Source organism: Anas acuta, chromosome 7, assembly GCF_963932015.1.
Source record: "Anas acuta chromosome 7, bAnaAcu1.1, whole genome shotgun sequence".
NCBI lineage: Eukaryota > Metazoa > Chordata > Aves > Anseriformes > Anatidae > Anas > Anas acuta.
Genome location: NC_088985.1, coordinates 19,966,275 through 19,989,466, shown reverse-complemented (window position 1 = coordinate 19,989,466; position 23,192 = coordinate 19,966,275). Strand labels below are relative to the sequence as shown.

The 23,192-nt window shown below is 41.2% G+C and overlaps 1 protein-coding gene across 5 annotated transcripts in view; it reads right to left on the bottom strand.

Annotated features, from left to right (window-relative positions):
* The window catches only part of WDFY4 (WDFY family member 4), a 145,843-nt gene that overhangs the window by 39,868 nt on the left and 82,783 nt on the right, over nt 1-23,192 (bottom strand). For 3 of the 5 annotated variants that reach the window (XM_068687821.1, XM_068687822.1, XM_068687823.1), the window contains 7 exons: nt 18,918-18,995; nt 17,828-18,028; nt 16,949-17,000; nt 15,554-15,720; nt 4,034-4,182; nt 2,799-2,919; nt 387-472 (listed from right to left, as the gene is read on the bottom strand). In XM_068687821.1, coding sequence (XP_068543922.1) covers nt 387-472; nt 2,799-2,919; nt 4,034-4,182; nt 15,554-15,720; nt 16,949-17,000; nt 17,828-18,028; nt 18,918-18,995 — 854 coding nt within the window. The other 2 variants (XR_011098173.1, XM_068687824.1) reach the window with 2 other exon arrangements.

Genomic DNA, 23,192 nt, shown 5'->3' with positions numbered 1-23,192 from the left:
GTACTTTGTGTGTTGGAAGAAAGTTTACGGTACTTTCCCACAGTACCATAAAGTTAAACAGAGACAGATTTCTGCTCTCAGTGAGATTGCAATTCCCTGGGATGCAGGGACGTATGCCACAACACACCATTGGGTGCTACAAGAGCTCTACAAATGCATTAGTCCCCTTGATAAATCAATGGCTGTATAATGCTCCAAAGAATTCACAAGTCAGCAAAAGGAAAATTTCATAGCTTTACGTCTAATGCATTAAAGAACAAGAGCTGAAACTGAAAAAAGAGCCCTTGGGGCAGCACAAAGGCAGACATCTGAAGCTGGGATAAACAGGGGCAACAGACAAAGACTATAACCTGGGTGTTCATGTGATATTATGAAGTAGTGATTACCTCTTAAATATCTTATTTCGGTCATTGTCATGGAATACAAGAAATCTGGAGTAGCCATTTTTGAAGAATATTTCTAAGGCGATCTCCTGGAAAGGTAAAATCAGTCACAGTTTGAAGAATCACAGAGCTAGTCCTAGTACTGCAAGGAGTCCACTATGGCCTGCCCAATTCTTAAGGTTTTTTGTTTGTTTGTTTTTGACTTGGTATTAAGTGTGAAGCATAGCAAAATAGGTCTAATATCCCCAATTTCTCCAACTGTAGGAGTGGTCATACTGGGATGACTGAAAGTGCAAATGCTCCTGCGAAGCAAAACCAAGCTCCAGATACTGGTTTTTATCACCCACGACCTCCTGCCACTTCTGAAGCATTTTTGTCTTGAAATTTCAGTGTGATTAACAAGACACTAGTAGCATTAACTTCTAACCAGTTGACAAAGACAATCACATGAAGGGGAGATGTTAAATAAGAGCCCCTTTCAAACAGCACATGTACTACTTCCTCAATGAATAATGATCTTGATGGAAGTAACCAAACAATTTTAGTTCAGAAATGGAAGAGTAAGGCAAGTTTGACATTTCTTACTGAAGCTTTAAATAATCAAAATTGAAACCTTCAGCCTCTTTTTCCACCACATCCTCTCACACAGTTTGTTGAGCATTTGCATATAAACCTGTAATTTACTCAGTGATCTGTCCCTTTTCCGCACCACCAAAGTCAGTCAAGTATAACTACAAATGATGCGTAGTGTCTGGGAACCCACACATGAGTTTCAGGCCAAATGTGTCAGGCGTAATACAAACCTGAGAAGATAACTAAATGGCAACAGTCCATACATGTTTCATAAATTAAGTATAAAGCAGAAAGGCAATGTGAGAGCTGCTATGACAATAAACAGGTTGAAGCATTGGGTCTGAAGCTTGGTTTTCCAAACCAACTCTGCTCAAAGTGTGGCCATTCCAGCATCAGGCTGTGTGGTTTCACATTGTGTTGCTCTTTGCTTGCCTATGTGCACGAATAGGACATCAGCTCTCTGCTGCTTTGCTGCTGCCTAAACAACTGATCCACCTGCCCTCTAGGGAAAGCACAAATATTAGCTTTCTTCTTTTTTCCATACTATATTTTTAGAGCAATTTTTGGCATTGGGTCCTGGTGCCAGAATTTTAGAGTGCTACAGATATTTTCAGGTCATTAATAGAAATTAATTAATTAATTTTCAGGTCATTAATAGAAATAAATAATAATAAAACCACACACAAAACACAACTGAAAAAAAAACAACACAACACATAGAACCACCTATATCGTCCCCCTCCCACCACCCCTTTTTTTGTCCAAGGCTCAATCTATGACTATTTTTACTTATCTCCATTTTTTCCACTCTGAGTCCCGCAAAACATTTCCATTTCACATGTTTTAAAAAGTCCAAAGGCATACAAATACATGAGAAGAAAGCAAGATTCCACTGACAACTTTGAATTTATTTACAAAAGAGGTGACAGTTCTGTTACTCTGGTTGCTCATCAGTGATGTAAGAAAACCTTTGTGCAGTTACTCAGAGCAAGACTTAACATTCCTGTACATGCTTGGAAAGTAACCTAACCACTGAGATATAACATACCCTTAATCGGGTCTGATCTACTAGAATTTTCCATTTTGCATACATAATTAAATATAAAATAAAATGGGGATGAGTGCCATACTGCATGACTTAAGACAGTCATCAGCACCATTCTCTCAGTTTTCAAATTTTCTGAATTATTTCTTACTTTTCTGTTGAACTACCTTCCAAAAATGGATTAAATGAACAGATACCTGTTTATGGCTGTTTCAAAACACTGCATTTTTGTCAAACAAAACCTGTGAATTACTCTTTAGGCTGTACCAAGATGCTCTAAAGCAAAATACAGGCTCTGGTGTTTCAAGGAGCTCTAGCTGCACTTCTGTGATTCTTGTCATAAGCTTACCTAAACCAGACAAAGCTAAAAGGGTACCAAGCCACTGCTAATGAATAACTTCTGGGTAACATAGCTAAAAGCTGTGTTATGATTCAGATACTGACTCATATGCACAAGCTACTCCAAGAGGCTCAGGTAAGTAAGTGATGCATACTTGTAGCCCACTTATGTCCACATCCACTGGTATATGGGAACTATTACTGAAAAAATAGACATTTACTGTGATCTTCAATCAAAACAGGACTTCAAGACTTATTTTCAAAAATATTGAGATGAACTGTAAAGAACATTATCAGCCTAATAACTAATGGGCTAACCACTACAGTGAGGGTGGTGTATTTTTTTTTCTGAAAGAAATCTCAGTAGAATTAGTGAAAATTATGTAAGTAGTTTTCAGTCACATGCCATTACTGCTGCTGCAGCTTTCATTCAATTGACCATGCATGTTAATTCCTACCTGCAGAAGGAAGCGCATCAGACGAATCTCTTTTATATCATGATACAAGTAACGGGAACACACCTGGTCTCCCACAGCATGATCTTTATGACATAAGTTGAAAATGAATGGATCACTGATGCTGTGAAAAAAAAGAAAAAATAAGAAAAACAAATTTCAAACGGAGAAAAGATCAGAAAAACTTTGTGAACATGGCAAGTCCTCTTTCTAGGAAGAAAAAAAATACTAAGAGATAGCATGATAAATTGGGGTACAGATGAAGATAAAGGCAAATACTGAAAGCAGATTCTGTGCTAGTACTTAATAAAAAATAACTTGTGGAGGCTGAGGGTAGATTTGGAATTATTTTAATGTATGCAAATAGGCAGACAGCAATGTTTTACACACACTGAAGTCTAAGAAGTAGCAATGAAAGGAGTTGGGTGGGTCAAAGGCAAGCATCATGTGGACATGCTGCTGCTATTAAACAGCTATTAATTGGAACTAATAATTAAGCATTTAATTCATTATTACTTTAGGTATGTACATGTACTGCAGCTGATATCTACAATCTATCCCACAGCAAGTCCCATAAAAAAATCAAACCAAGTCAGATTCAGTCCAATCAATATGTAAGTCACCTGATCAGATTGACTGGTATTGGATTTAGTAAGAATCGGATGCAGAACAGACAGATAGTCATGGAATAAAAGCACTGAGTTACTCACTGTCCCACTGGGCTTTGCACATGAACACACAGTATGAGCAAAGAGATAAGTCTAACAGACTCATTTTCAATATTGATCAGTATCAATAAATCATGAGTCAAAGATGATAGCAGTGTGCCAAATATTAATTATGATTCTGTCTTGGAGAAACAAACAAAAACTTATTAGACAATGAAGTGAAAGGCTCTTGTAATGACTATTCCATATGAATAAAAGATGGGAGGCAGCCAGAAAGGAACATTAACAACACTTTAAAAGAATTAAAAAAAAAATAATAAAAGAAACGTGTTAGACTGCTCACCATCTCCACCTGTTGGAGTTGGGAGTCCTTAATGCACCTCCTAAGCCTATGGACAAGCATCTACAGTAAATTAGGCTAAACAATTCTGCAAATATGGAAACAATAGCAAACTTCTTGCTGTGCTAATATTGTTTTTGGAATCCCCCAAAGTCTATGAGAAATCTAGGGCTGCATGTGTCAATTCTGTAGTTAACCAAGCAGATCTCTGAGAGGAAAGAATGACTCACCTGGACAAGCAGTGTCGTGTACAGTAGACCTCTTCTAAAGGGGATAATACAAAGCACTCACAGATGTAGAAGTGCTCTTTTCCAAAGAGCAGCACTCCTTCCAATGCTGTATGTCCCTGCACAACTGCCACAGAGCACTTGAAAGTAACCTAGTATGGAAGTAAGCATAACAAAGCCAGGAGTGGGTAACACAAGAGACAGGGACATCAGGGAGCAAAACCCAATGATGTAGAAGGATATGTATTTGTACCAAAACAGCTGGCCTCTTGATTGGCAAATCTATAGGGATGCAGCCACAAAATCATCATGTGATTGACAGTGCATGCCTCCCGGACACTAGTAGCGGGAAAGTCTGATGTCCTTCCCCGCCCCCTCCCATGTAACTCTGCCCCTTCCCCATCTACCTGGGGAACATCACTATATAGCAACATCACTATAGAACATAAGGACCTTACAAACGTTGCAGAAGTCAGCACTGTAAAGCCTTGTCAGCAACAGTGACTCTACAAAGACAGGGAGTTGAAGCACTGGGGAAAGAGTGACTTACACAGCACCATGCATAAGAACAGTGTCATATAACAAATATATGTATATTTACAATACAGAGAAAAGACAAATACTTGTAAAAATGAAATCTGCACTTGCAAAAATCCTTCAAATTGATTCCAAGAAGCAATAAACAAGGAAAGGATCTAATATTCTTGGTATTTATCTCTCCAAATCTGAGTAACAAAACTCCTTGCATTAGCATTTTTCCTTCCTATATTATACAGGATACCAGTCAAAATATACGAGTCTATGATTCTAGTTGCTTTAAAATAAAGATTTAGTTAAACATTCTGGAATAGTAAAAACAAAACAAACAAACAAAAAACACACCTTCCTTAGCATCCCTAAAATTCACCTCCTTTTTCTTACTCCTGAGCAAGCTAACTTGGGCCTTAGAATGGAGGAATTTCTAACCCACAGTTTAGATGTGTTGGGAATTTTTCAACAAAATAGTTCTTCAGTATATACGCCAGCTCATAGAAAGTTTTCTTGGGATTTGACCAATTTTGATGGAGAAAAAAAAAGACTTTCATCTGGAACAACTTTTATGGCTGAGATGGTGCAGGAAAAAAATAAAAATAAAACAACAGAACAACAGATAGACTAGAAGAGCCTAATGATTTGAAAAATTGTGCAGGTTGTGAGAAACTTAAGAACAAGTTCTGATTTTAAATCAAGCAGTACTTAATTGAAAGGAATTTTCCTAACATTTAGAGGCAAGACACTCCTTGTTTTTCTTGTATGTTGAGTCAATCTTCTACATATACTGAGCTTAAGAAGAGCAAACAGTCTACTGACTAGCATAGTTAACTGGGAGGATTAAGGCCAATTCACTGCTATGCCAGGTTTGCACAAGAACTTTGAGCTGGCACTTTCTACATTTCCAAGAAAGGATGCAGAAGCAAATCACCATCCTATTAGCCTACTCACAGGTGAAACACCCTTGAAAATCCCTTCATAATACTACAAAACTGTAAAATTCTCCAAACTTTAAAATCCTAATACTGCCTTACATACTAAAAAAGGATTAGATCTGAGGATTAGATCATAACAAGAATTTTGCTAGCTCAGAAATCTATTGCAATGTTCTTGTGAGAATGGATTGACAAGCATGGGAAGTAGCACAAAGCGGTTTATTCTTACAATCTCAATAATCTTACCTCTACCAAACTTCCCTAGAACTGAGGTCCTGTATTAATTTTTGCACATGCGGAAATGGCCCAGAAATAGCATTGGTTCTAGAAAATCATATGAAATCTCAATATCACTATAATAAAAATATATAGAGCAGGTGTGCTTCTCTAGAATCTGCAAATTTCAGCTTGGCTTTCTGCCTTTGTTCCTATTGTACTCTATTGCTGGAAGCAAACCTACAGTCTTCCTTGCCTCCATCCCAGAACAGGCTGACTCAGATCAGCTGAAACAGACCTGCACAGCTATATAAGCTTTCAGTCTCAGATGCCAGCATAACTTGGTAAAACTATTAGAAGTTTTTTGTTTTAAAATTCAGTACAGAATGAAAACTGTATGAAATAGAAAGATGCAAGAATTCAAAAGGGTGATTACTATTTTGATCAATATTTAAAATTGACATAAATAATAAATAAATTCATTAATAATTCAAATAAAATCTTGCTTCGACATTTTATTTTATTTACTGAAAAGCAATTTTTTTCACCAACAAAATGGAGTCATTTTAAAATCACTTGGATGGGAACAGAAGGTTGGTGACATTCTGGAGTAAAAACAACAACATTGGAAGATTACCGTGGGCAATTTTTAATGAAAATCACTTCACTTTCTTCCTCTTCCCACTCCAAATTAATTTTAAGAGGAATCTAGCATTTCCAGTCACCTCTCCCACAGATCCCACAGGAATGCCTGTCTCCACAGGGTTATGCCACCACAGAGCTCTCTGAGCTGCAGTACCCACGTGTGTGCAGGCCATTACGTGGTTAGAGGCATGTATGCTTGCACCGAGAGTGCTGGGGAATTCTGCTCACATTAGTGAACCACAGGGCTTCCTGAAGTAATTAAATAGCAGAAAGATTGCTTCTTCCCAAATGGAAGGTAACTGAATAATGAAACATCAGGCAGTTGCATAAAATAGCTAAATGGACACAAAGTTGAAATCCAGACTTCTAAGAAATCTGCCTCAGCAAGTCCAGCACTCTGATCCACATCAAAGAGCCATTTGACCAATTTCACTCTAACTCTGCTGCTTTTTAAATTTTATTTATTTTGTTCGGTTGCATATATGGCTATCATGGGACTCCGAGCAGACAGCAGAAAGCGGGGACAGATGGAAACATTATAATAAGAAAGGAGATTCTCAAGTAGATCTAGGCAGGTAAGCGTGGGTAAAGGGGAATGGGCAGGGAAAAAAAAAGGCAGAGCAAAAAGGGAGCAGGAAAATATAAGTGGTAAGAAAAACAGCAAAGAAAAACAAAGGCAAGTATGACTTATGTCTTTAACCCTCTTAATGTGGAATATTAATAGGGAAGAGAAAAGAGCCTACAGGAATAGGGATATGGGACAATTCAAACCAGAAATATGGAACTGAAATCATGTAGGGTAAAGCTCAGGAAGCAGTTGGGTAAGTGCCAAAATTGTACTGTTTGGAGTAGGACTAACATGCCAATAAAGCTAAAAGCACTCATGTCAATCCAGCTCTCCTGTTTACAGTTTATACTAATCTGAACACCAGTGTAAGACACAAGGCACAGCAGGTTGACTCTTAGCCATATAGATAGAGCAGTCAGGTAAAGCGCTCCAGTGAGAGCCCTTTGGCTGCATGCATGGCATAAAACCACATGCTGGCTAGCACAGGGCAGGAGGCAAAGCTGCTGCTGGAAAACAGCAGAGACGAGTCAAGAACAGTTCATAGGGAAGACCTAGGCAGAGCCATGAGATAGGTTGAAAACATTAGAAAATCTGCAGCTGACAGACAAATAAGTTGCAGCAGGTGACAGTGATCAAACTCTACATACAATTCCTGGAACTTTATCCTAGATGAAGACTGCACAATGTGCAAGAGGAAGGTCAGCCTCAGAAAGTGTTTCCAGCGCAGCAGGAGCACCACAAAATCACAGTCTCAGAACTGTACTGAAAACATTGCCAGAGTGAAAAATTCAAACTAGAGATAACAGACATCACGTGTGTGTGTTTGGGAGGCACATGGACTGTGAAGGGGGCCCGCACACAATCACTAACGTGGTCTGGCACAAATAACCACTATGGTACTCCACCTAAGGCAGGATTGGGACACATTAGCAGGCCTTGAGAGGGAAAGAGCATATACTTCTCCTTTAAGGCCTATTAAACTCTAAGCCCAAGTACGTTCCTGCCCTTCTGCACTGTCAAACCACTAACAGTCACTGGTGCCAAATCCATTTCTTCATTTTGTGTTAACACCCCCAACAGAATTAAATATATTTGCACTATTAGAAATAGTAGAGCCCTTGGGCTGAGTCAGTTCTTCTCATTTGGAGAACAGGGTTCATTTTTCTTCCAGGTGAGTAATAAAGATCTGACAAAGAGGGGTACTAGAGAACCCCCACCAGGACAGTCTTGTACCTAAAAGTCTTGCATTGAAATACCAGGCAGCTTGAAATTACCACAGATTAAATAAAAACTTTCATTTTCTGTCAAAACAGAACAGAATCCAGTTCACCAGCTACTAGAATCATTAATCAATGATGCAAAGGTGACATAAAATAATTGAATAATTACCTTCTAAGGTATTGCCTGAAGCTCTGCATCTCTTGATTGCTCTGTTCATTTGTATGTACAAAGGAATTAAAGCTAAAGGCGTGTTTGTTTTGTGTGTGCACATGTGTCTTCTCTCCCTTTCTCTTGTTTTTCAGAAGAGCTGTTTGCTTAAATGCAACTGTATGCCTTTACAAACAGCAATAAAACCACACCTGCTCTGGAGTTCAGGAGCCAGATTTCCAAAGGAATTACATTCCTGAAGATGCAAGCAGTCTTTACAGGGTTTACAAAAACACCAGAGGAGGTTAGATCTATTCCTAGAGACCCTGGCAGTGTTAGTATTGCCCTTCCAGGGAAAAATACAACGCAAGGAAATTAAAGTCACAAAAACATGTCAATAGAACATGCTTACCCATGTCACACACCCTACTGAGCGCAACATTTTTACAGTGTGAGGACAAAAGAACGGCTACTCTTGAGTCAGTCCGTAGATCAGTCTGAATAACTATCCTGATTATTACTATCAGAAGCTTAAGGAAAGAGTATAAGAAACATGCTAGGTATGGCATCTTTCTTGATCTTTATGTATCTTCTAAGCAATCAATGGCTTAGGGACATTCTGAAGCCCCTTCTTCGTTTTTACTGCCACATCTTGTATTCCCCTATAAACACTCACAGCCATCTCTAATTATTTGCTCAGAGATGAAACCTATGGTTATATACTATTTCTGTCCTTTCTGTTGTGTACCAGGATGTATTAGCTACAACAGATCTGTCAGTAAAGTAGGGTCAATGCCACAGAGTTTAAAATGACTAGAAATATACGAAACAGAACATGTTGCTTTCACAATTTTTGCTAGGAAAACAGATGCATGCTTTCATGGTGACAGGCATATAGGTCCATCTTCTAATGCCACTCACAAGACCTTTCCTGCAATGTTTGTTAGTTTGCTTGCTGTTAAAGACTCGTCTTACTTTGAAACTGTCACACACGCACCTCATTAATCACAACTTAAGAATAAGTGACAGGTTGCTTCATTCTCCCCAGCTGCTCAATGACCAAAGGAAACTAAATCCACTTGACCTAGTCTTTCGTGGTAGGGGCTTCAGGCTCAAGTTTGATCCCATCTGAACTGTTAAAAACATTGGCTCAAATTCCTTCTGCTTGGGTTTGAGTGAAACTATTCTAATGCCAGAAAGATAGCAACAAACCTTGTGGTGACAGTTTTGCTTTGGAAGACCCACAACACATACACTTTTTTGCAGGTAGCCTCTATCCACCCTTCCTCTCTCTTTCCCGTAATCTGCCGGAGTAAAAACCTTATGCACAGGAGGTGTTCCTTCAGTGTGCACTTATCAGGTTTTACCAACTTCCCAAATGCTGCAGGGAAAGAATATCAGGTATTCAGGAGAAAAGGCGTGGAAGAATGTTTCTGTCTGTACATGGTCATGGGCACTGGGGTTGCTCTTTGTCCTTGCTTTCTGTGCTGAAAGCTACCATCTGTCCCGGCCCATCGCCAGCCTGAGAGGCTGGCATCCCTTAGCTGATGATAGCATCTGGAAGCCAGCTCTAATAGGATTGTGCTCATACCTCTTGCACACTCAGACATCTCTGTCTCACTCCAGGCTCCACTCAAACAGAAAATGCTGCCAAAAACTAATATGAGCCCTTTAATTTTCCCTTAGGTCAGTTCACTCAAGTTCATGCCCTTCCCCATGACTCTTGGGAGTAACCACAGCAAAGTTTGCCTACACCACACCCTGCTACATCACCCTACACTACAGAAAGCAACTGTTAAGGCATCATCAGCTGTGCTAACCTGAGGTGGCAGTCAGGGCCCTGGTGTTTGTCTGGAGCTCTGCAGAGATCCAGGGAGCAGCTACAGCTTCACAACTGAAAGACGTTTTTCAAAACAACCAAAAAAACACAGAAGCAGATATGAAGAGGGACACAAGTACAAGGAGTATAAAATGTCATGGTGCAGGTGCACATCCAGAAAAGCAGAGATCTGGCTGAAGATGCTCTGTTTTTTTGTGACACAGCATGAGTTGGACCCTGCCCTTTACACCTAGTAGCACAGTTGTTGACTGAGCTCTGGTGGGAATGCACGAGCTGTAGTGGGTTTACGTGGCAAGGTTTTGGTAGCAGGGGGCCATAGGGGTGGTTTCTGTGAGAAGGATCTAGAAGCTGCCCCATGTTTGGTAAGGGCCCCATTGTTTTCCAGAGCTGAGCCAATAAGTGATGTTGTTTTGCACCTCTGTGAGAGCATATTTAAGACAGGGAAAAAAAAGCTGCGATACACAGCAGCTGGGAGAGTGAGAGGAGTGAGAAACAGCCTTGCAGGCGTCAAGGTCAGTGAAGAAGGAGGGGGAGAGGTGCTCCAGGCACCGGAGCAGAAGTCCCCTGCGGCCTGTGGTGAGGACCATGGTGAAGCAGGATGTCCCCCTGCAGCCCATGGAGTACCACGGTGGAGCAGGGTTTCACGCTGCAGCCCGTGGAGGAGACCACGGTGGAGCAGGTGGCCCTGCACCGACGGAGGCTGCCGCCTGTGGAAGACCCCTGCCAGAGCAGATTCAGGGCTGGACCTGTAGCCCGTGGAGAGGAGCCCACGCAGGAGCAGGTGACCTGCCAGGAGCTGCTGCCTGTGGGGGACCCAGGTTGGAGCAGTTTGCTCCTGAGGGATGGACCCCGTGGTACGGACACATATCTGGAGCAGTTCTGGAAGAGCTGCTGCCTGTGGGAAGCCCACGATCAGTTCATCAAGGACTGTATCCCGTGGGTGGGACCCCACAGCACAGGGGACGAGAGTGACTGAGAAGGAGCGGCAGAGAAGAAGTGCTGTAGACTGACCATAACCCCGATTCCCCCGTTCCCCTGCGCCACTCGGGGGGAGGAGGTGGAAGAGGGTGGATGGGGGGGAAGGTGCTTTTGGTTTCTTTCCTTTGTTTCTCACTTCTCTAGCATGTTGGTAATGAGCAATAAATCTTACTATCTCCTTATGCTGAGTCTGTTTTGCCCGTTACAATAATTATTGCGTGATTTTCTCATCCTTATCTCAACCTTTGAGCCCTTTTCACATATTTTCTCCCCATTCCTCTTGGAGGAGGGGGAGTGAGAGAGCGGCTGTGGTGGAGCTCGGCTGCCCACTCGAGTGGAACCACGACACGAGCATGGGCTGGGAAGGGGCTCCCAGCAGTCTCTCCACTGCAGCAGAAACCCAGACAGGACAAGACAGAGGAGTAATCACCTGTAAAGCCTTGTCCTTCTTCAGGCAGTCCTGTCTTAACACAGGAAGAGTTTCACATCAAAAACCTTTATTAATGCTCAGAACTGCTTCCTGCAGTGGGGCAGCCATTACAGCCTCTGCTCATGCAGCAGGAAGGAAAGAGGAGAAACTGAGGCATAGAAAGGGAAAATGACTTGTGCCAAGACCTGACTTCCTATTCTCCTGCTTCGATCCCAACAGCTAGTGCCTGTTTGTGCTGCACATCAGCACATGTGAAGTTCTTTTCTGCGTCGTTGAACTAGGATGAACTGTAACAGTGCTCCCATGAAAACAAACTGTCTTGGTGCCTTATATAGCTGTGAAGCTTGTGCAATGCCCCTAAAACCACTGGCTCCACTAAGTGCATGCAGAGCTGCTGCACACTTCTGCCTGTCCCAGATGCTGAACTTCACAGCTGCTCCCTCCTTCAACTGAACTTATTCTTTAATCAGCTCCTTTCTCCCAGCCAATGGATCTTTCTCCCTCTTTAAATGTTTTATGCTAGCCACTTCTATTATTGTCCTTGGCATCTCCTGTGCTCTCTCCCAGCCCCTCCTTTAAGGAAAGGCATTGTGCCCAGATTTCTGCTAGGCCATGCCCTCTTGTTAACTTCAGATTCATTACCCCAGCTGCTTGGATTTCTTACTGTCTCAAATGACTTGCTGGCAAACAGAGCTTCATTTTTCTCCAAAATTCAGAGTTTCTATGTGAAAATCATTTCCCAAGCCTTCTACACTTTCTTCATCTATTACATGTTAACTGCACGTTAACAACCTGGCAGGACTGCTTCAGGCTTGTAAAGATCAGGGAGGCAATCTCACAGTTGGGGGCTCAGGTTGCAGATACACAAATCCAATCTTCTTGTATCTGCTGGTAAACCAGGGTTATTTAAAGGGCTGGCCCTGGCTTTTGGTAGGCAAGCTGATAGATTAGATCAAACAGGTTCCTATTAGCATTTCTCTTGTGCAATTTTGCAGTTTTTCTCTTGCATGCACAGCTGCAGAACTGTGCATAACATCACTCACAATGCACATTACCTCTCCTTCCATGCCTACAGCATACATGGTCTCAGAATACTGAGGCCGTGAAAAATACAGTCTTAGGCTGTATACGAACTGCTTTGCTACAGTTCGCCTGAGCCCACTAAGAGCAGTCCTTTTACCTAGCTTCCACAAGTGGTCCAGGCTGCGGCTATCTGTAAAGGAGGCAAAGCAACAAAATGTCTCAGCTACCCACCCACCATTCTCCTATAGCCTACCAAAAATCTGCCCTGAACCTCCATTCCTTATGCCCAGCCTCTCTTTGAGGGGGCAAGCTGTGGGCACGTACAATTCCTTTTAACAGCCACTTCCTTCTTTTTGTACCACCACAGAGCCAAACACAACACCCTCTGCATCTTGCTTTTTACCAGTGTCACATATAAGGCTTTTGCCTTTTGGATCTAGATCACTGAAAGTTGGTGGGGTCTAGGGGAAAATGGTGCAGAGTACATAAAGAAATGGGAAAAGAACAGCACACAGCCAGACTCATACATCTGGCAATTCTACTGATAGGTTACCACTGTGTAAGGAAGATGACTGGGGCCTATAGCATCCCTACTAGCTGCAGAATGATGAAGGTAAGCAATATGTATTACAAGGACCATGGCTGGAGGAGAAAAAACATGATCAGTATAACTAAATGGTGCTTTGAAGGTATGGATTTGTACATACATACATACCTACCCATTCTATGCACTGGTAGCACAGAAGGGAACAAACTAGTAAATGATTATGTCATTAAAGGCTACAGTTGCACAAATCAGGTATTAATTTCTTGATCTCTGTAAATTCCTAAATTCAGAAGGTTTGACTTTGAAATCTGGGAAATATGTTCCTCTATGGTTAGTTTAATTCATAAAAAAAAAGGCAACAAAAAGAACGTCTAAAGGCTTGAACTTTTCATGGTTTGGGTTCTGTTCAAACAGAGCATGACTGCTCCCACTTAAGATTTATCTCCACTCAGAGACTAACCTTCACAATACTCAGAAGCTTCCTTCCTTGGCCTACCATACTTAAAATGCATACTTCAAATGATTTCACAGGAATGCCTAGAAATGTTTTAGTTTATTTTACAAGCAGGATAAAACAAAAGACTAGATTATATTAGCAGGAGAATACCTCACCCACACCAATATTTTCCTTATTTAACTTGCTGTAAACAGACTGAGCATTTGGTCAAACAGCATTTGATCTGCTACTTCTGCAAAAAGCTGTTGCACATCTGAATATGTACAAAGGTGCTTGTTTAACGGCAATAGAAGAAAAAAATAGCAGAGGGTGACAATATGAAACAAGGACCGCTTTACAGAATAGAGCTATCCCTGTGTTCCAGAAATCTATCTAGTAGCTGCCAAGGCATCACAATGACTTCTCTGTGCAGTGCAGTAGGTAAGATGGTTCCAGTTGCCTGGTTCAAGTGCAAACAGCTCATGAGGCAGCCATTTACAAGGCAGGACTGCAGTGCACTAAGTGAGCACAGGACAGCTAATGTCACCCCCTACTGCTTTTTTTAATACTTCTGTCAGCTCGGCAGCACAGTGACTGCTGCTGGAAAAAGCATGCCTGGCGTTTCTGACGGCTTCCCGTGGAGTTACATGGAGAAGAGACAGACAGCCTAAAGGCTAAAAATGAGATCAGCACACAGAAAACATGCCTCACATATTCATGCCTGACTCTTCTGCTGTGGAGAGGTATGTGGGGGCAGGGAAGAGGAGAAGCAGGGGAATGAAGTATGTTGTATAGACAATATACCAACAGCTTTAATAGCTTAAGGAAGCCATCACGTTGGAGAACACAAATGTGACTCCTGGCAAAATGCCAAGAAAATTCAGCTAAGATACTGAGACAAAAATAAAATAAGCATTTCTATACCTAAGTACAACCATCACACAGCACTGTAACAGCAGAGTCTAAATGCTTGAGTCTAACCCTTAGGTTCCATTATGGGATGCTAACTCCTGGGCCAACAGGGGGAACAATGCCACTTCAAATAAAATGTACAGTGTAGAAGATCACAGAATGAGGCTAGGTCTACTCTTTGTGACAAAAATCTCGTAATCCTGGGAGAAATGGCTATGTGCAGAGCATATCCAACATGAAGGATTTGACCCAAAGACACCATTGCAGGGAGTATGTTAAAAGTGAAGGGCAGGTTGCCAGCTTTTGAGCAAGGGATTAAACTGAGAACACCAGGGTGAAGTTACTGTCCTGCTGACAGAGTCACTCTTATTTACTCCCCAGTTCCTGTCCTCACAGCATTCCTGAACCTGCCTCTTTCTTAGACACAGAAGACACTGTGAAGATGTAAGAGAGAAGGGTCACCAGTCCAGCACAACATCCAAGAAGCAACAGCACAGTTTTGAATAGATCAGACAACAGAAGCATCAGACAAATATGAAGCAGAGAAGGTCTCTATGGTCTCAGGGGGAAGAATCTGTCCAGCATTCAAGGAGAGGTGGAGAAAAAAAAAAGGGCATGTGAAAGGACAACAAAAATATTTACTGGTATTCATCAGGAAGAGATTTTGAACATCACTGAACTAGCATTTTTACAAATCTAGCACAACCTTCCATGGGTAATAAGTTGGATCTAGACACTGCTCTGGGCATGGATAAGGGTAGGGAAGTTGGAATCTCAGGTCTGTATAATTTGCCATGTCTCAGGCAAAATGAGACAATGTTGTCTCACACGTACCAGAATACCTTGGTCACACACCCAAAATTTTTGCTGTTACTTCAGAGAGTTAGTGTTAAATGCTCTTCAATAGTAACCCTATATAGGCATTTGTACAGAGTCTGGAAAATTGCAAGTGCTCTTAAGAAACAGATATTGATATCTACTGTAGACTGAATCCATCTGAACCAAAAACTGAGAGGAACAGGTAAGCCTCCACATCCAGTTCACCCTCTAAAAGCCATTTCCCCTGAGAAAATTTTCTAGTTCATCTTTGCTACCTTTTCACTCTCTGCAAACTCCTGCAGTATAATTTGTCTCTCCACACATAGCTCCAAGAAGTCTTCTGAATGGAAACTTTCATGTAGAGCAGGGAAGAACGTTAGCTGGTTACAGTCAGATCCTTTCTCATCCATGTCCCTCTCTGCTCCATTTAATGTCAGCTCTCCTATATGAGTATGAAAGAGATGGCAGTTTTAGTGGCAGCCAGATGACAACAAAATAATCTGCACTTTAGACTTTCACCCAACCTGTTCTACTTTGGGAAATAACATTATCATATTTTGCAGATCAGCAAAAAAATAGGCATGAGAAGTAAAATCCGTGACTGCTAAAGAAGGGTGCTTAGTTCAACTAAAACCAGATCCCCACAATTCAGTCATAATTCAAATCAAATCCCTGTCATCACTGAAGATTCAAACATACTGAATAAACATATTTATTCACATTTTTGTACTGCGTTGGGCTGATCATATGATAACCAAATAATTTTAAAAAGACTCTGTTTACATACTCAGATTAAATTAGGAAGAACTGAAAATGGCAGTCTCCCATGAACATGCAATGAGCAGGATCATAAAACAACACAAGGAGAGATAACCCACTCCATATCTTGCCCAAGCTCTTATCTTGCCCTAAGTTTGGGGAATTTGTACTGTACACACAGTTAGGGAAGGAGTGATCAGCCTTCTCTTAATCCTTCTTACCGAAGTAGACTGCAGTTACTTCCACGAAGAAACTACATAGTACTTCAGTCTTGTTCTGAGCCTAAAAAATAGGCTCCATTCTCCCTCAATTCCTGGGCCCTAGCACATGAAGAAACATACAACAATATACTGCCTATATCCAACAATGTACACTAAAAGCTGGACATAAAATCCACAGCCTTAGACTTGGCTGACATTTCTGAACTTGAACTTCTTAATTTTTTCCTCCCTCTGAAAACCTATCAACCTCTGTACCATATTTCACTAGTCTGTTGTTTTCATTCTTTTAATGTCTCATGTAACAGAAATCCTGGCCTTGGGAAATGAAAAATGTTGACAATTACTATATTTGAAAAACCTGGTCCCATTTTGAACACTGAAAAACAAATCTGACATGTTAATTTTCTTGGAGATTTCCTCACATTCTCCATTATTCTGTCCACATTCTTGGAAACTCACATTTCCTATAATCACTTCCCTGAGCCATTTATCACCAGGTATTTATACCACCTATAATAACTGTGCCAATCTTTTAATAGACGTTCAAATTTATTTATTTTATTTATTTTTTAGCCCAGAACACTAAGCTTTTTACCTAGACCAAATTCTGACCTGGAGCCTTGTCCACAGCTCTCTTTGGCTGTTTGTATTTACCCACTACCACAATGTAATTTAGCCCTAAACCATTACCTGAATCCACTTCAGCAGTGGGGGTTGTTTCATTTCTGTTTGGTAGGAGAACCTGAAAAGAGACTAGGTATGACTACAGAAGAATATGCTGTCACGTAAACATAAACAAAACCCTGCTGCAGAGCAAAGCACAGATTTGGAACTATGTTGCAGGTAAGTGCCCTGGAAAATCAAATAAACACATTTGAAAGGACCCCAAAAAAGAACTAGATGTAAGAGTAATAAGTGTCAACAATTAAGCACAAGGTCTATTGTCTTTTCAAAGATGAACCTCTATGAGGCCTGTTATAGGATAAAATCATATAACCCAGACTGCAGAAAATTGTCAGAATTCAAACTCTGTATAAAAGCTGAAAATGTCCTAAAGATGGAAACCTCTTGACATATTAATTGCTTCAGCTTCTGACTGATAGGATTTGGCACTTAGAATCTATGGAGACAGGCTGTACTAAATTCCCCATATACACAGGTCAATGCTTAGTTCAAACTACTCTAATTCCCCTTCTTGATCATTCACTAGTTCTAGCAGCCCTAATATGCATAAGGCTAACAGGATGGTGCAGCTTTCTAACCAGACTCTGCTGGATACACTGCAAAATACTATACCCATGAGATATTACAAGCAGAAAAATATGTCTGGGTTATATTCTCAATTATTTTAGATTTTGTATCAGAAAAGATGGAAAATCATTCCATGGCTGCCAAATTCATTGCAGTTGCTGTTAATCTCTCTCTCAAACAAAGACTGATTCAATGGATTCCATATGCATGGCAGAGCATATGGGTAAATCAGGTGATGAAGAAGCAGTAGAAACAGAGGATTAGAAAGACACCAGCAACTGTAACAGAATTTGTGCACCTCCTGTAAATATTTTCTACCTCACTCTTCATTCGTATCGTTGCTCGGGTGTTCCCATGTTGAATCCTCCTCCTCATACGTGAAGGCCCTTCAAAACAGTCAAGAATCCATCGCTGCTCTAAGGACTGTGAGGCAATTCCCCATGGGCCTCTCCTGTAGAAAAGCTGCTCTTCAAGTACCATCCAGTCCTTGGCTGCTTTGCTGTAACCACACTGCAGCATCTGTGGGACAGAACCACTTTGTCACTCCTCCACACTTCCCTCCTGCCACCCAGTGATGACACCACCCCAGCGATTTAGAGGGATCTGCCACGTGGGACCACAGCAGAGCAAGTGTTGCAGACCCAGCACAGGTCTGACTGACTACCAAAAGAGTGCTCTGGGAGATGCTACTAATCAGATAAAAGCAACAGACATAAGAATGTAGCTTACTTCAACCTCCTTGAGAACAGCTGCTTTCATTTAGATATTTAGCTCAAAAGCAGTGAGCCAAGAGAGCAGCTTCACAGAGGATTCATTCAACTCCAATTTTTCTGGCCAAAACTCATGTTTAATGGCAACAACCATGCTCAATGAAAACAGAGTCTGAAAGTTTCAGAAAAATATTATACTCCCTCCAAACATGGCATAAATTTAAATATTTCTACTTGGGGAGGAGGTGAGAAGGAACACACTAAAACATTAATCTAAAGGAGAGGTGAATTTCAAATTTCAAAGAATTAAAAGCTTGTTGGTCCCTGAAGGTCAATCTTGAAAAAGAAACATACCTGTGAGATTTTACTGACTATGAGTGAATTCTCTTGAAAAGTTTTACTGGCTGCCAAGAAAAAAGGTCAAAGCCCTCACTTTCATTTCTGCCAGCATATGAGTGGAATAAATCAATTAAACAAACAACAAAAACAAAAGGCTCCTAAAGATAAAGTGAGGATCTGCAGACTATTTGGTGAGTGATGGATCCTGTATCATGTGTTAGTGATGAGGTCAGCAATGGAGCTCACTGCCTGGTACAGGCACACTACTTATCTCACCTCTGAAATGCCTGATTCTCAGGGTAGTCCAAGAGCAACCTTTCAAAATCAGAAAGGTGTCACACAACATTCCTGTTCTTTACCTGTACATGATCCTTGTACAAAGAGGCATACAGCTCCTGCCCAGTTCTTCGGTACTGTTCCATACATGACACAAATCCCTAGAAGAAACATCAGAACACATTACACCCATACAAGGTGCTGCAAGTGTAAGCCCCAAAGGACAAAAGCAGCCATTAGTTTCTCTGTCTTCTGAAAAATAATTAGGGAATACGGCCTGACAGCTCTCCAGACAGCACAGTGATGAGGCAATCATCTGAGAGCAAGCTGCACACTCACACAAGGGAGATGAACATATCCATGATCTTAACAAGGGTCATTAGTGGAATTACTCAAGAAGGAGAAAGAAAACAAAACTGCAAGGCTTCTCCTTTCAGACCTAAGATATTTAGTATTACAAGTAGCAAAAACAAACAAACAAACAAACAAAAAACAATTTGCTGTTGTCAAGACTCCAACTGAGGTAAGGATCTGGGATTTCTAACTATACACCTACTCCTTGCTGTATAAACAGAAAGCACAGACAAAGGGCTGGTCCATGTCCCCATTCTGCACACAGGAAAACAACTGCTCCTAAAAATATTTTTGATATTTAGGAGCCTAGATCTACCAGCAACAAATGACTTTCAGTATAAATCTGCTATTTAATGGGAATATGATGCAGAGATCTCTGAGCTAGTTTTAGAACTAGAAGATTGTAGAGCTGTGCTAGTGCAAGATGACAACCACAGTAACTGCCTCTGCTTCACTATGCAGCATGGATACGCCTTAAACCCAGCATTACTCAGGTGCTTCTGGAAATACGTGTCCCCCAAAGCAGTCTGACACAACTTCCCGGCCACCTTCCCTTCCAGGATGTTCTAGACTCAGAGAACAGTGAACCTGCATCAATAGTCTCTGCATTTGTTATTGTATATGAATGAACTTAAGCTAAGGAAGGGTCTCTGTGCAAGCATGAGACTGATAAACTGCTGTCAGGAGATTATTTGCTGCATTCCCCACTTTGCAAATGGGTCGCTATGGGACTCACAATGATGTTCCTAAACACTGCTGAATTACACAGATACACACACGCCACAATACAATCTAAACCATAAATATCTACTCCAATCGCCAGCCAAATGTGTAAGAGGTACACCAAAACAATAAGATGAAGAGAAAATGAATCAGGGTGGCTGTTTATTAACTGCATTACAGAGAGTAGCAGAAGTTTCTGTTCCTTTAATAAGGTCCTGAGGATTAGTAGTGGCAGAGAAGGCAGAAGCTGTTCAGAGATTACATAGGACAGCTTAAAGTGCCCTCAGTGCCACACAAAAGGTCTTGTGCCCACCAGTGTCCCTGAAGGGTTTCTAACAATGGTCAGAAAGTCAGATTGCTCTGAGTCACAGCCCAAGTCTAAACTGGCTGTGAAAGTCCCAGACTCTCGCTACCTACAGCCATGGATCAGATGGGTAACTTTTAAATGCATGGACTCTGTGCCACGCTGACAGTGATTCCTCACAGCAAACTGTCTAGCTGCTGCTTGCACTGTGCTCTAATTAAGTTAACACACAAGGTCTATGTGGTGTGCCGATTACTGCTGGCTGTCAGCCAGGTCTGCACCCCTGCCGTGAAGTCACATTTATTGTTGTTTCCCTGCAGGAAGCTCCTGTTTTACACTGATGAAAGTCATTACATTTTTGTTTGTTTAAAGCATCATTAAACCTGTAATCACAGTTGCGGCCTCACAAAAGTATTCTATAATTCATGCAAAACTCCCATAAAGGCTGACCTAGAAAGCAACAGAATCTCCACGCTGTTGAGCCAGGCTCAGTACAGGAGGAGAGCTGAGATCCCAGCTTTTTGTAGACATAGGGTAAAAGCCATTCAGAGTAGACAACCAATCCCTCCATGTATTAGCAACCATTTCAGATACCCGCAGGCTGTTCAAGCAGAGCCAGTGCCCTGCTGGCAGCTGTTTCAGCTCCGCACACTCTGTGTTTCAGACATGGTCACTGATCAGATCCCTGAGCTCAAAGCCCATGTTGAAAAGGTTCTCACTGCCTTCCCTGACACAGCTCCGAGCCTTCCAAACACACGGAGGGTTCTCTGAAGGAAAAATTCTGCTAGCCACATCTGGTGGAATGAAGACTAACCACTTTGGCTTCCAAATGAGCTCTAGCTAGTCAGCTTTAACCAGATGAGCATGTCCCCAGTGACCACCCCCACAAGAAATCCATCTGGCTGTAAAAATAAAATGAACAGTTAACAAAACTGGAGATCGCTGTGACTGCAAATATATATATATACACACACACACACACACTGAAAAGAGTATAGACCAGGCTATCATCTATCCAATGTTTGGTCTGAACAATTAAGACCATACAGTAAAGCTTAATGAACAACTAGTGTGACATTTGCTGTGACCTGCTAATAAATAAGCAGATTCCATTAGAAAGACGCATCCTGAAATCATATACTGTAGGGGGTTATCCTTTAAAATGGCAACTCCATGCTGTAGGTTGAACACAACAGTGTTAGGGTTAAATATTTATCTTGAACAAAAAGGATATATCAGCTTTGATAATTATTAGAATTGTGTGACATTATGTATGGGTTGTGTTTCAATATACAGAAAAGCAACTCTGAATGCAGAAATTGTAACATATATTCTAAGGAAGATCAGACTAAAAGGCCATATTAATCCATCCTGGCCTAAAACTGAGCACAGTAACACACTTTAAGTCTTCCTTATACAGACTTCTCCACCTTGCAGCCTTAGGCACTTGCATTGGAAGTAGACTCACGTCATTTTGCTAGCCCACATTCCCCAGACAATATTTAGAGCTTCAAAAGGTGATGGAATTCACAAGCTATTTCTCTACTGGGAGCGGGGGGATGGCAGGGGAGAAGGGGGTACAACGCACAGAATCCAAATCCATTTTTCCTCTTGCTGCATGGAGACCTCAGGCAAATAAAAGTGAAAATGATTAGCATTGAGGAATAGTAAAACCAGCAAGAAGAAAAATGCTGGCAAGCAGAGAAAAATGGCACGCCAAAAAACCCAGAGAGTGGATTTTCTGTAATTTCTTTCAACAAAAGCAATAGAAGGACTGTTTGTAATAAAAAATGGTTAGAGAAAGAAAAAAAAAAAAAAAGATTGAGGTGTAACTTTTAAGTTAACAATTCCCTACTGAGCTCTGGAATGTTTTTATGTCTATTTTTTATATGTATGTGTTATATGTGCATGTGTGTATATATATCACTTAACACTCCTGCAGTCCATAAATACCCAGGCTTGCCATAATAAACTCACAGTACCTGATACAGACTCCACAAATGCCACAGATCTTTCCTAAAGAAACATTATGTCATTGGAGCTCTGCGCTTTGGGGCTTTCTTTGGGGAATTACAGGCTGCATGTTGTATTACAGAACACACGTACACCAAAGCTCTTAATAAATAAAAATAAGCTTCAAGATGAAGATCCAAAAGGACAGCCCATGTATCCAGATCTCTCACAATGGCAAGTGTACAGGTCCAATCCAACAAAGTCAGTAGTCAGACAGATGACAGTGAAAATAATCAAATACTTAATTTGAAGCATGTGTTTTCAGCATCTGTTGGTGAGGACTAGAACTAGTGATGTTAATCTACTTCTTTTGCTTTTCTAAGCTAAATAAGTATGATAAACAAATATATATGTACACAAAGAACACTTGCATAGCATTGCAGCTATGTTAGATGTATTAAATAAAAACATCTACTCTTGCACAGTGATTTTCATCAGTATCATAGAATGGTTTATGTTGGAAGTGATCTCTGGAAGTCACCTGGTCCAACCCCTCTGCTCAAGCAGGGCCGTGTCCAGATGACTTTTGAAGATCTCCAAGGAGGAAGACTCTACAACCTCTCTGGACAACCTGTTCTGGTGCTCCATCACCCACACAGAAAATAAGGGTTTCCTGGTGTTTAGATGGAACCTCTTGTGTTTTAGTTTCTGCTCATTGCCTCTTGTCCTGGCACTGAGCACCACAGAAAAGAGTGTGGCTCTGTCATGATTGCATCCTCCCTTCAGGTATTTGTACACATTAGTAAAATCTTCCCTGAGCCTCCTGCTCTTCAAGCTGAACAGTCTCAGCTCTCTCAACCACTCCTCATAGGTACTCTACTCTCTCTGATAGGAAAGTACCTATCAGAGGTATTTATGAAGGAGGTAAGTGCCTTTATTTCTACCTTACAGTTGGAGAAACTAAGACAAGTGAGTCTCTGGAACATCCCGCCACTATGAATGGGAACTGGTGATGGTACATAAC